At 37.6% G+C, this 13,827-nt stretch overlaps 1 protein-coding gene across 1 annotated transcript; it reads right to left on the bottom strand.

Moving 5' to 3' along the window:
- Window positions 1–5,512: 5,512 nt before the first annotated feature.
- LOC131783266 (uncharacterized) lies at window positions 5,513–12,349 on the bottom strand. Its single transcript, XM_059099993.2, has 7 exons — window positions 12,058–12,349; window positions 9,309–9,426; window positions 8,901–8,986; window positions 7,660–7,758; window positions 7,525–7,569; window positions 7,055–7,165; window positions 5,513–5,781 (listed from the first exon to the last, which is right to left on the bottom strand). Exons 1-7 carry the CDS (start codon window positions 12,133–12,135, stop codon window positions 5,731–5,733), a joined length of 588 nt encoding a protein of 195 aa, XP_058955976.2. The 5' UTR covers window positions 12,136–12,349; the 3' UTR covers window positions 5,513–5,730.
- Between the last annotated feature and the right edge of the window lie 1,478 nt (window positions 12,350–13,827).

Raw genomic sequence — 13,827 nt, 5'->3', positions numbered from 1 at the left:
TGTATTGATATTGAAATGAGAAATTCTGTCGTGGTCACTTATGGGAGTTAAATGGTTAAACCTTTCTGAACCTTTCACTTTTGAGATTCGTTTAAAGAAGTTATCTTTCAACTTAACTTCCGTGTATCCTAATAGTGAGAATTTGTCTTATATCGATGCAGAATAGATAGAACCCCGTCAATCAATTTCTATTAACCCACTACCTAACTTGTTGACAAAGTATTGAATTCGTAAGAGGAATTTGCTTGTATTGTTCATCTCTAGTAACTGGTCAAAATGTTAAGTGCAGGGAGACTTCAGAGAAATGATACGTGCTGTTAGCCTATTTTTAACTGTCGATGTTCACGAATTTCCGGCGTCATAACTTGAAGATGAAACGGTGTTGCAATCAGAGGCGTTTTTTTTTTTACGAATGAAGTAAGGTCAGCAGCCAAGCTCATGTCACCATCAAGTTATTTTGCTATGTCAGGATTTCTGGAGAAGCTTTCCATGTGATTTCCCACAGACTTAATTTCATAAGCCAATACATTTTATTTAAATTGTTAGGGAAGTAGTCAGCTTAAAGTGCGTCGCTGAATTAGCGACTTTCAGTTCAATACACGTCACGTGTACTTTTGAATGGAGGAAAAATAGACAGTCTCGATCGGTAACTGATTTACTTCAGCGAAAGATGATGCTTTTATAAATTGTTCCGTTTTACTGTACACGCAAACCTATAAGACGTTTTTGGTATTAATTCTTCCGTTGGTAGGACTAAATTAAAATCGTGACAACAGCACATTTATTTGTGAACGATTCATTGGAATTTGTGTCTGATTTTATTCGCGCGACATAGCGGTAACATTTTAAACATGAAAAACAGCTTTTTTTATTTATTTTTTTTAATGTTACCGCTTATTTAATTTCATGGTCGAATTATTTTACTTCACGCACGTACGAAAGGGTAAAATCCTCATCATTGATATTGTAATCAAAGTGCGTTGTAACAAATGAATTCCGGCGAAAGGAGAAGTAACACAATAAATCTTTCAGGTACACAGTTGTTGATTTTCGTTCTCAGCCCCTATAAATTCCATTACTAAAGCCACTTAATTCGTAACTTTCGTATTTCTTTCCGTATTTTGGTTTTCTTCCCCTTCTAGAAAAGCTTGACGCCACTGTCTGAAAGCGACACGGGTTTTTCAGTGTTTTAGCAGCCATAATCCGAAAAAAATCCGACAAACGACCTTGGATTGAGAATGGTGAAAGCTTCGCCGTTCATTGACCAGACCGAGAGGCGCGAAAGGCGAGTGACGTGTCAGCAACTGATTGGCGATATTATACACACGTGAAAAAATACAATATCTTTTCGAGTGTGTTGTTACGGCTTTTCTCAGGGCTGGAAATCCTTGTAGAACACCGTAGTTTATATGACAAATACGGTTTTAAGGCCGCTCGTCAACCAATTTATGACAATTTTGGCTCTACAAATTCATTTTGAAACCAATATTTCTCTGTCAACCAACGCGATTTGAGAGAGAGAGAGGAGGATTACTAAGTTATTCATCGGCTTGAGGTAGCGACCAACATGTTTTGCCTAAAAATACTGCACAACCGGGAAAACGAGGTATATTTATAAAAAATGGCAACGAAAGATAGGGATGTACTCGGCGACTCACGAAAGCGTTACCTTGCCCTTGGGCAGAGATATGAAAACACGGACCGCGCTAAGAACCAATCAGATTGCAGGATTCGTTACCGTGCTCTCAAAGAAAAAATAAATGGTAATATTAACACCATTTTTTTTCTTCTGAGCCTTTTTTTTTTCCAGAAAAATATATAATTTAAACAAGTATATCAAAAAGCAGTTTATTATAGGGCTCTTGACAAAAGTTAACCCTTGTATCATAATGCAAAACGTATCGGCCATTTTACTTTTACAATATACATCTACGTTACCTTTTTAGACTTCGAAGAAGCTGGTTTCTCGCATCACTTCGAATATTTTAACACTCTAATTTCATTCATCTTATAACAACGATGAAAATCCTAAATAACTGTCCCATATAACTACCTTTTAAAGGCTTAATTACCTCACGATAACGTTAAAATTGCTTAGGGTTATATAGATATTGGTTAGAAATTTGTTTCAAGTTACATTTTAGCGTTAACTCTTACAAATACAAATGTTCCCTAGAACTATTAGGGATCAGTCAATGTTTATCCTCAGGGGGGAAGGAGTGGGCAGAGTCCTTCTAGGGGATCGCATAGTTTCAGGGGGAACAGAATGGGGATCAGTCGTCGCTAACAGAGTATAAGGCGGGGAGAGGGAGTATAGAAAACGGATCGCAAACGTGGGTGGGGGTCATTAGAATAGTACAGAGTCAGGTAAATGTTATTTTGACACAACCAAACCCCTCTGGTTCACCCTTACTAAGCTGGATCCTAGAAGCAACAGTTTCATCAATAATGAGATAACTTTGAATGCGAGGTAAACACAAGCCAAGCTGCAATCGCTTCATTTAGAGATGATCATTAAAAAAAAGTAACCAATAAATTAATCAGTCAATAGATAATCAGAAAATGAGACAGAAGCTTAACTGGAACGGTTTGTTTCGCAGGAAAAGGTTTGGACATTTTATAAAAATATTAGTTGAACTTTCATTTTCATACAAGATCACGAACCAATGAAAAAATTTATGTGAAGGGCAATAAAAAACTCACACAATTCAACGATTAATCTCACAAATTAAAACATTTTCGTCCTAACAACGTGTTCTTTCTAACAGATTTTTATGGAGCAAGACAAAAGTTAACTGTAATACCTACAAAATACTTTTTGCTGAAAGGCAAATTTTGGCTGAGTTCGAATTCGTCGGCGTTATCCTCTCGATACTTGTAAACTTTGATAGAATTACTTTGTTGATAAATTAAATATACTGATCCAAGCTGAAATACAAACAGAAATACAACTACAGATAAGATTTGATATATTTCAGCAAATATAAATTGCTTTCTTTGGGATTAACCAGCAGATCATGTGAAGGAGGTTTGAATTTCATACTACAAAGTTATGTTTCAAACATAAAAACACACTTGACTGCAGATATTGTGCACCGGTCAATTCGAAGCCTTAATATCTAACCCCCACCCTCTCGAGCTCGAAGTGCAAAGAGTTGGCAATTCCAAAAGGTATCCGATGAGTCTACTGCCCGAAACGAAACGCGGCGTCATACCAGCTGCGAGTTATTAATTACTTCCGTTTCGTTAGTTGCAAATATCATGCACGGATCGAGTCTTTCTTCAATATTACGCGCAGTTTTTCAGACTTCTTTTCTCAGTCTGCGATTTCTTTATCAGCAGGCGACCGGCGAAAATCATTTCTTTACTTCAAAATATAAGTTGTAGCTGCAACATCTCATTTTACTGTAAAGCAATTAGTGCTTGAATGTTCGTTTTTGACCGAGTAGCAGTTATGAAGTTTGCAGTTGCTCGTCCTGAAATTTCAGAATGCGCATATGTCTCAGCGTTAACGTAAATAGTTTTTTTTTCCTATGGCATTTTACAGGTAACAACATAGCCGTTTTTGACCACAAAAAAAATAGTTTTGGAAATTATGCACTTAAATTCGTGTAATTATTTATGATCAACGCGACTTGGCAAATTCCACGTGGTTAATCTTTGTTCTAAGTATACGCTTCGCGGAACTAAAGTTCTCGGTTTTTACGAAATAGCGAAAATCGTTCAATTAAGTACTACTATTACTCAGGCTATTACTAGGGTATGAAAAGCCGAAGGATATTTCAGATGGTTAGACGATTAATAACAGCTGGAACTTACCAAGCCAATTATTCCGAGAATCACAACGCGGCTACGAAGGCTGCAGCCACAGTAACAAGTTTTCACCAAAACTGCCATCGAAGATGATAAGTCGAAATTACTCTTCTGTACGTCAAACTCAACTGCATTGATTCAAGCGCAGCTGCTGATGCTTTTAAACCTTTCTGAACCTTTCAATTTTGAGATCCGCTAAAAAAATTCCTCGTTCAATTTCCGTGTATCCTAATGGTGCGACTTTGTCCAAGGCTTACATCCATGAAGAATAGAAAGTTTAATCTTGAATTTTTCTTTCGCAGTAATTACCTGATTTCTCTCACCAATTAAGCCTGGCCGTAAATAATGAAAGCTTGTAACCTTAATTGCTGAACAGGTAATGAAAGCCTTTGGAAACCTATCAAGACTTGGTGCAATGAATGAGTTGCCAGTAATCGGATCCTTATGTTTTCGCGAAGAGTTCTGGGATCGGTGCGAGGCAAACATTGCAAGTCGTCGGAAAGAAATATATGGCGAAAGGTTGTTTCGTCGTCCGAAAAAAGACAATTTGGAAAAGGACCATCGCTATTTCGTCGCTGTTTTATCAGAGATGGATTAAGGTCATTTTAATTCGATACAAGGGAAGAGTAAGTTTTTGTTTGAACAACCATGAAATATGTAGTGAAATCTACCGATTAACTTTTCTACACGTGCAAGGTTTATTGTGAAATTGACATCGCGTAATGGTCTCTACTGAAATTAAGAAATATTAGCTATAAATCGCCAGTAAATAACTCAATGAAGCCTTTTCAGTTTATTTAAGTGTGTTAAATCTACTTCTAGCTTTTTTTTCTTGGCTTGGTAACACAAAAGAGCGCCACAACAGCTGTCCCAAGGCAGCAGGAGATTGAAATAGTGTGCTTGAGCATTTGATATTATCTTGATACATTTAAGGGATTTAACGCATACGTTGCTTCTTTGCTGTGGTAAATAGGAACGAAACAGCGTTAATCGGCGCAAATTCCCTCGTAACAACATTATCTAAATCCATCTATGATAAACTGCGGCGAGAAAGCGATGATCTTTCTCCAAAATCATTTTATTAAGTAGGCGAGGTTGGAGTCCTGGGGAGGAGGGGGTAGTGCGCATGCGGATCTTTTTCCGTTTCACTCCTTGAAAAAAATTTGAGTTCCGAGATCTACCTGTACTAAATATATATTATTTATTTGCCAGCTGGGAGATCTGTATCAGGGAAAACTGTGCTCGAGGTCTTGAAGGCACAGTTTTTCCCGATACGGACCGACCTAGGCTGGTGAATAACATTTTTATTTTTTTTATTTAAACTTAACGAAATTCTTTCCAGAAGAACTCGAATAATTCATGGCTGTAATTACAGCAAGATTTTCCATAAACCGAACAACTTTCGAGCGAGTAAATGGTAGTTAACAGAGATGTAATGCAAATAAAAGAGAGATACTTCACCGAAACGTTTTCATTTGCGTAATGATAAAGGTGATTTAAAAGGCTTCCAACCAACTTTGGAACAATCTAAACAAACGAGCAGTGAATGATACTTTCCGTAAGATCATTGACTGTCTTTGAAGAAAATATTGTCGTGACAGTCTTTAAAATGGTTCCGTTGTTTTTCCAAAGTTTAATAGCGGGAGAAGGGGTGGGGGTGGGGGGTGGGGGGTGACTATAAAAAATTGACTGCGACAGCGGAAGGGGGTTAAATTTTATTGTGACACAACCAAACTCCTCTGACCCACCCCCAGACGGTAAATATTGACCGATCCCTTACTCCTACTCGCTTTAAATCAGAGTAAAATATTCTCTACAGCTATACTCAGTTCAAGTTTTTTAGCCTCTCTAATAACTTATTTTAAATTAAAACGGTGATCAGTAATCTCTTGGGACAGTCACAATCTTCTGCTGAATTTACACGGTGCCCTTCTGGGATACTGCGTATGGAGGGGGTCCCATTCCAGCCTGTAAGAAGATAAAAAAAGATTTGAAAAATTGAAAAATTAGAGAAAAAAACGATAAATCATTACAACTAGGCTCGCTTGATCTTATTTTGGTATAAATGAGAAAAAATAAATTTTGATATAAATATATATATATATATATATATATATAACTGCAGACAGTACTGTTTCGGCCTTCTGGGCTTCATCAGTGCAGTGCTGATGCTAGGATGGAGGTAAGGCCATAGAGCCATCCCAAGTGATCTCACACATGTGGAATCATCTAAGCCATGCCAGAGTGCTCAAACTAGACAAACTATATATATACATCGCTCTTCTCCTATATATTGAGCACTGTTTTACGAAAGTCAAAATTTTACACTTTATATATATATATATATATATTCTGTGGTTAGCTTACGAGCATGCTCTCATCGGCAGTGTGACGCGAGAGGCGGACTGCGCATTTCGAGCTAGCAAACGATATGAGCGCGCGTGGGAGAGGTTCCCAAGCAGTATCCTAATAGACGTCTTGCGTGCTCACCTTGCTGACTGGCTCGAACTCTAGTTGGCTTTGTTTTCTTTCTTGCAGGTCACAACGTGGTCATTGGTTTACTTAAATTTCATTCCCAAATAGAATAAGTAGACGAGAGAACATAGTTTATAATCTCTTGAAATGAATTGTTAATTGTTGAGAAAAAATATCAATCACTCTTAGGAAAACCAGTTGACCATTCAGAAAGCGCAGCTCAAGGTAAACTGAGAGGCAGAGAAGTGAGCAGTTTGAACTTAGCCACTACATAGCTAAAAATTGCTTCGCAGGAAAAGTAATTGTTCGGATAAAAGAATTCTCAAGTCGAACTATCAGTCTGGATACGTCTACCAGTCTGAAGAATTTTTTTACTTAAGACATTGTCTCTAGCGGAGAGGTTTGTCCTAAATGTATTGGTTTTTTTTTCTGGAAATTGTAATGGTTATGATTTATCGGTAACAGGACTTTCTGATGTCCAATTGTGTTTGTAATCATACTCGTGATTGATAAATCACGAGATTGATAGCTTCGCGGTCGTCCGATTTTCTCAATCACTCGTAGGATTATAGACTGAATTGGACTCCTCTCGCCCCCATTACCAATATTAATAGCTTCGGCAGTCGAAGAGCGACCACCTTTTCCTTTAAATGGAATGCTAGTTCATCTGCTATCGTAGCGTACTTTTGCTCAGTAACACAAAAATATTCATAGCAAATTTGACTGCGAAGATCATGTAGCATTACAGCAACGGAAATGTAATTACCCTCTGGGTTTGGTCACCGCCTGGCAGAGGGGGAGAAAATCCTGCACTCGTTCCCGAAGGATCTTCACGAAGGGCTTCGATGTACGAATACACCACCACGATGAAGTAGATCTTGGAGAAAAAAGAGGGAGACGATGAGTTCAGACCCAGGCCATCGTCAATTTAAGAGTATGTAGTAAAATGAACAGGAAAAGAGAGTGCTTTTCAACTGAGTGTGGTAAAACCAAAACCGGCCAAGTAATCAAAAAAAATGAAAACACTTAGAAGTGGCAGCTATAAATTAAGGTAAAAACAACTGGAGTGCCTGAAGCTCGGGCGACTAAGTCGTGATTAGTTTTAATTTTGCGTCTGATTGCTTAGTGGCGTGAGATTTCTGAACCAATCACAGAGCCAAGGCAAAATCAATCCAATTTCGGGGTTTTTTTTCCACTCTCAAAAAGAAATTGCTTTAAGACTGAAATAGAACATACCGAAAGCAACCATGCAATGCTCGCAATAAGTAAGGAGACGGCAAACTGTAACATGGAAGGAAACAGAAATCAAGTTAAATTCTTTGAAAAACTCTTTCTTAGTAATTCATAAAAAAAAAGGTTGTTTCAATTTACCCCCTCCCAGATGGCAATGTAAAATATCACCACTCCAAAACTGAAAAAGAGCTGGAATATGCTCCACCCAAGCCAAGGAAATGCCAAACGCTTGTCACCCTGCGACGAAAAAAAACGATGATCAGTAAACTAACAAATAATTAAATAAAAAGTCAACGCTCCAACCTGCGACGGGTTCGAATCAAAAAGAAAAATTGTCGATTTGAAGCGAAAACCACAATTTAATTTGATGATTTGTGTTTTGCAGTCATATAAACCTTTTTTTTCCATTATTATTTTTTAAGTGTTGAATTAATTGTTCATTTATCTTTGCCTGAATGTAGCGAAGCGTAATGAAACAAAAGATAAATGGTTTCTTGAATTCCCGAGCACGAGTGCATTTGTCGGCAGTGTGTTTTAAGTGCCGGCGTGAGTTTATGGGAAAGAAGTGTGATATATAAACTAGCAAGTATATATTCGCTGAACAGTAAACAAGTTTCATTGTGGATTTTTACAAGCGGACAGTTAAATTTTGTTCTTCTTTATTTTTTGGTTGGAATCCTGTAGTCCATTTTCCTCGTAACGGTTTTTTAGTAGTGCTTTCGTGATGATTGACAGTCATTATAAGTGGTTTTGTTTATTCAATTTACTTTGGCCGCATCGAACGTATAGAGTTTGTTTAGTTTTTTGGTGTCTAAACAGTGTAAACAGTTGTTTTTGTCCTGTGATTAGTTGGTTAGTTCAATAAATGGGCTAAGAATTGTCTGCTTATCCCGCACCGCATTTCTGGTTGTCAGTTTGTTGGGTGCGGGGAATTCAAGAATGTGAGATTATCATTCGAATACACTGCTATCAAAGCTTTTCTGGCGCGCGATTGGTCTAAACGCATCATATTATAATCGTAATACTCCCCATTTTCCAAACCATACATCAAGGGCTATGAAGGTATTTATTCATAATTGAATTCAAGACGAAAGAGCGTCTAGGTATTGTTACAAGATGAGAGGTTTGTTTGTTCATAAAGTCGTACCAAAGAGCTCTGAAAAGTGAACATCTCACGAAGCAAACAGCAAGCTGTTCGTAAACATTTTCCCGTCCGTTGAAAGTTACAAAAATATTTTAATGATAACAAGCACAACAGCCTCCGTTCAACGCCAAAATATGCTCGTACATTTGTCCTTGGAATTATCTGTCCTATAAAATTCTTTTTATGTTACGTGCTAAAATCTCAGAATCTCTTAGAATTAGTGTGTTGGACTTACTGAGCTACAGGATCCCAGAAGCAACAGGTTCACCAACAGTGAGATGACTTGGAATACCAGGGAAACATAAGCCAATCTGACGATCACTATATTTAGAGATGATCATTAAAAAAAGGTGCATCAATCAATTAATCAGTGAAAAGATAATCAGAAAATGAGAGAGAACCTTGTCGACTGGGACGGTTCGTTTGGCAGAAAAAGGTTTGAACATTTTTAAAAAGTATTGGTGGAACTTTCATTTTCACACAAGATCAGTCACGAACTAATGTAAAATGTATATTAGAGTCACTTAAGAAAACCCACGCTATTCCACGTATAATCTCACAAATGAAAATATTTTCGTCCTAGCTAACCACATGATCTTCCTAACAGGTTTGTTTGGAACAAGACAAAAGTAAACTGTAATACCCAAGAGATGCTTTTTGCTGAAAGGTAAATCTTTGCTGATTTCGTCAGCGTTCTCCTCTATATGCTTGTAAACTTTGATGGACTGACTTTGTTGATAAATTGAATAAGCTGATGCAATCTGAAATATAAAAAGAAACGCAACTACAGATCAGATTTTTATATACCACAGCAAATATAAATAGCTCTCTTTTGAATTAACCAGAAAAACATGCGAAGGTTTGAATTTCAAACTAACCTCAGTCATTTGTGATGAGGAAGGAAAAAGCTATGTTTCAAACATAAAAACACAGTTGGACTGCAAATATTTGTGTGCCGATCAATTCGAACCCTCGACATTTCCCCCTTTCCCCTCCCCCGCCTCGCTCCCCCCCCCCCCCCTTTGAATAAAAGGGAAAAAATCTCGAACTGAAAATGTAATGAACACTTATCAACAGCATCGCTAACGTGACTATAAAAACGTAGAATTGTTTACATTGCGGAATATCAATTGACATCAGGGTCACTTTACTTCACTTTTCACTTTGCCTCATTTAATTTATAAACGTGCTTGCTTCGGTGCTCAGGTTTTGCAATCAATATTCCTTAATTCAGTCGATATCTCTTATGTTTTCTTTTCTTTTTTTCCCACTCACATGAGTCGAAAACAAATTGAACATTTTAGACAATTTTTTTTAATGTTATATCTGTCTTAAGTGATAAGGATAATCAAAGACAATGTGTGTGTCGCGAAGAATGTTCCTGATTATTGTTCGTGATCCCTAAGTTCCCTCAGGCACAAAGAAACAGATAAGATAAAATGTCAGATATTTAATTATTTAATTCAGTCACATAGACTTTTCTTACGCGATCGAGGGATAAACTGGTAATGTTCACTCGAACTACGCCTCTACAGATCATCCATCGAATAACTATCCTCTTAATCACGATAGGACGTGCTGTTTACCAACTCTTGGCTAAATTCCTTTTTCATGACGTGTAATTCTTTATCACACGTTTGTCACGCGGTGTGTGACAAAAAAAAGTATATCAGTGACTTCCAAATGCTTCTTTCGCTAAGGACAAAGTCAATAACATCTAACTCGACATCTCACTCGTTCGCCGCGCTCACTATTGAGCTATCGAGTTGAACACGAGAAGAGAAATTCCATATCTAAGCTTGCCCACGTGTAATTCTCTATGATTACGTTTCTATAACATGTTATTTCACTGTACAGTTGGAGGTGAACTGAAAGTGCTGCTTTCGAATCGTGTGTTATTTCTTTTTTTTTTTCCGGTTTCTCTTCTGGAGATATTTTGAAAAAAATGCAACTAGTAAAACTACGGTTGGAAATCCTTCTGTGATGGAGGAACATCTTGAATTCTCGAACTGTGAGCGCGGGGTACAACGAGTTGGCTTCAAAAATTCCGAAAGTTATCCAATAAGAACCCGATAGAATTTGCCTCGCTCCACTCATGAAGTTTCTTAGTTCAGTTGATGGCAGCGAATGACTAGTATTTGAGGGGTACACCTTCAAATGCTGTTGAAGCCTGAGGTTTTTCCGGCTTCTTTTCTCAGTTTGCGATTTCTTTATCAGCAGGTCACCAGAGAGGATCGTTTCTTTACTTCAAATTATTAGAGAACCTCGTCGATCAATTTCTATTAACTCGCTACCCAACTTGTTGACAACGTAATGAATTTTAGGAGGAATTTGCCTGTATTGTTCATCTCTGGTAACTGGACAAAAGGTTAAGTGCAGTGAGACATCAGAGAAATGAAACTTGCTGTTAGTCTTTCTTTAACTGTCTAAAACGTGAAAGCGCTTCTTTCGAATCGTGTGTTATTTCATTTTTTTTCCGGTTTCTCTTCTGGAGATATTTTGAAAAAATTGTAACTGGTAAAACTACGGTTGTAAATCCTTCTGTGATAGAGGAACATCCTGAATTCTCGAACTTTGAGTGCGGATTGCAACGAGTTGGCTTCAAAAGTTCCGAAAGTTATTCAATAAGTCTATTGGCCGGAACGAAAGGCCGCGTCATACTAGCCACGAGGTATTCAGCACTTCAGTTTCTTTAGTTACAGCTCACCTCCACTGATCGAGTCTTTACTTCAGTACCATCCCAAGGTCAAAATATAATTTTCATTAAAAAATTAGATTCCTTTAAAGGAATGAACCACCCGAAAGAATCTGCACCGCTCCAAGTTAAGTTTCGTATCTCAGTTGATGACAGCGAATGACTAGTATTTGAGAGGAATACCTTCGAATGCTGTTGAAGCCTCAGGTTTTTCTGACTTCTTTTCTCGGTCTGCGATTTTTGCGGATCATTTCTTTACTTCAAAGTATTAGTTGCCGCTGCAACATTTAATTTTACCGTGAAACAATTTTTTCTAGAATGCCCGTTTTTGACCGAATAAAAGTTATGAAGTTTGCACTGAGTTGCTCAGTCGTCCAGAAATTTCAGGATGCACATATGTCTCTGCGTTGACGTTGACAATTTATTTTCTACGACATTTTACTGGTAGCAATATCGTCGTTATTAACCAGAGAAAAACGTTTTGGAAATGATGCACTAACATTCGTGTAATTATTCAACGCGACGTAACAAATTCCACGTGGTTAATCTTTGCTCTAGGTATACTTTTCCCGAAACTTAAAGTTCGCGATTTGTACGAAATAGCGAAAAATATTAAATCAAGTACAACCACTACTAAGGTATGAAAATTAGACGGATATTTCAGATGGTTATATGTTTAATAACTGCTGGGACTTACCAGGCCAAAGATTCCGAGAATCATAACACCTTTACGGAGGCTGCAGCCACAGCAACAAGTTTTCACCAAAACTGCCATCGAAGATGATTAGTCGAAGTTGCTCTTCTGAACGTCAAACTCAACTGAACTGATTCAAGCGTAGCTGCTGGATGCTTATAAACCTTTCTGACCCTTTCACTTTTTAGAGCCGTTTAAAAATTCCTCTTTCAACGTCACTTCCGTATTTCCTTATGGTGAGAATATATCTTATATCGATGCAGAATAGAACCGCGTCGCTCAGTTTCTAAAAACTCACTACCCAACTTGTTGACAATGTATTGGATTATATGAGGAATTTGCCTGTATTGTTAATTCATCTCTAGTAACTGGACAAAAGGTTAAGTGCAGGGAGACTACAGAGAAATGAAACGTGCTATGGTTAGCCTATTCAACTGTCGATGTTGACGAATTTCCGGCGTCAAAACGTGCAGATTAAACGGTGGTGCAATCAGAGGCGTTAATTTTTTGTGTATAAAGCAAGGTCAGCAGCCAATATAATGTCACCATCAAGTTATGTTGCTATGTCAGGATTTCTGGAGAAGCTTTCCATGTAATTCCCCAAAGACTTAATTTCACAAGCAAATACATTTTATTTTAATTGTTAGGGAAGTATTCAGCTTAAAGTGCGTCGCTGAATCAGCAGCTTTCAGTTCAATACACGTCACATGTACTTTTGAATAGAGGAAAAATAGACAGTCTCGATCGAGACCTGATTTACGTCAGCTAAAGGTGATGATTTTATAAATTGTTCCGCGTTATTGCACACGTAAAACCATAACCAGTTTTTGGTATTAATTCTTCCGTTGGTAAGACTAATTGAAAATCATGACAACAGTGCATTTATTTATGAATAATTCATTGTAATTAGAGTCTGATTTTATCCCTGTTTGATGTTATTTTACTTCACGCATATGAAAGTTTAAAGTGCACTTCGTTGATTTCGTAATCAAAGCGCGTTGTAGCAAATGGCTTCCGGCGAAAAAAGAAGTAAAGAAAAAAAGAAATCTTTCAAGTACACGGCCAAAAACGGCCTGGGGCAAATCTTTCAGTTGTCGATTTTCGTTCTCAGCCGCGAGAAATTCCATTACCAAAGCCACTAGATTGGTAACTTTCGTATTTCTTTCCTTATTTTCGTTTTCATCCCCATCTGGAAAAGTTTGAACGTCACTGTTTGAAAGTAAAACGGATTTTTAGTGTTTTAGCAACCATAATCCCAAAAATTCCGACCAACGACCTTGGATGAGATGAACTTTAGTGAACCTCTCGCCGTTTATTCATCAAGGCCTGGCCGAGTCGCGTGAAAGGCGAGTGACGTGATTGGTGTTATCAAACACACGTGGAAAAATACAATATTTTTTCACTTGTAAAATAATTTATTCAAACCGTGTTTATCATTTTATAGGAATAATTGTTACTCTACTTATTTCGCGAAGAAATGGAAGGAATTTCAACATAAATTAATATCACCACGACAAATTTTGACGTTTTGAGTGGCAGAGCACTTTATTTAACAAATAGAGAAGCCTTGACTGTGCTTTGTTCTGTTATAAAGCACGCAGGAAGCGGCTAGAGCACGAAAGAAGTGTAGGGAGAAACACGAGACGTAGTCGAGTGTTTCTTCCCACTTCTTGAGTGCTCTAGCCGCTTCCTAAGTGTTTTATAACAGAACAGAGCACAGTCAAGGCTTCTCTATTTGTTTTATAATAAAGAATCCGTTAAATTCCCCATGTA

This window comes from Pocillopora verrucosa, chromosome 12, assembly GCF_036669915.1.
Source record: "Pocillopora verrucosa isolate sample1 chromosome 12, ASM3666991v2, whole genome shotgun sequence".
NCBI lineage: Eukaryota > Metazoa > Cnidaria > Anthozoa > Scleractinia > Pocilloporidae > Pocillopora > Pocillopora verrucosa.
Note: the sequence above shows the minus strand (reverse complement) of the source record. Positions and strands in the feature narration are given on the sequence as shown.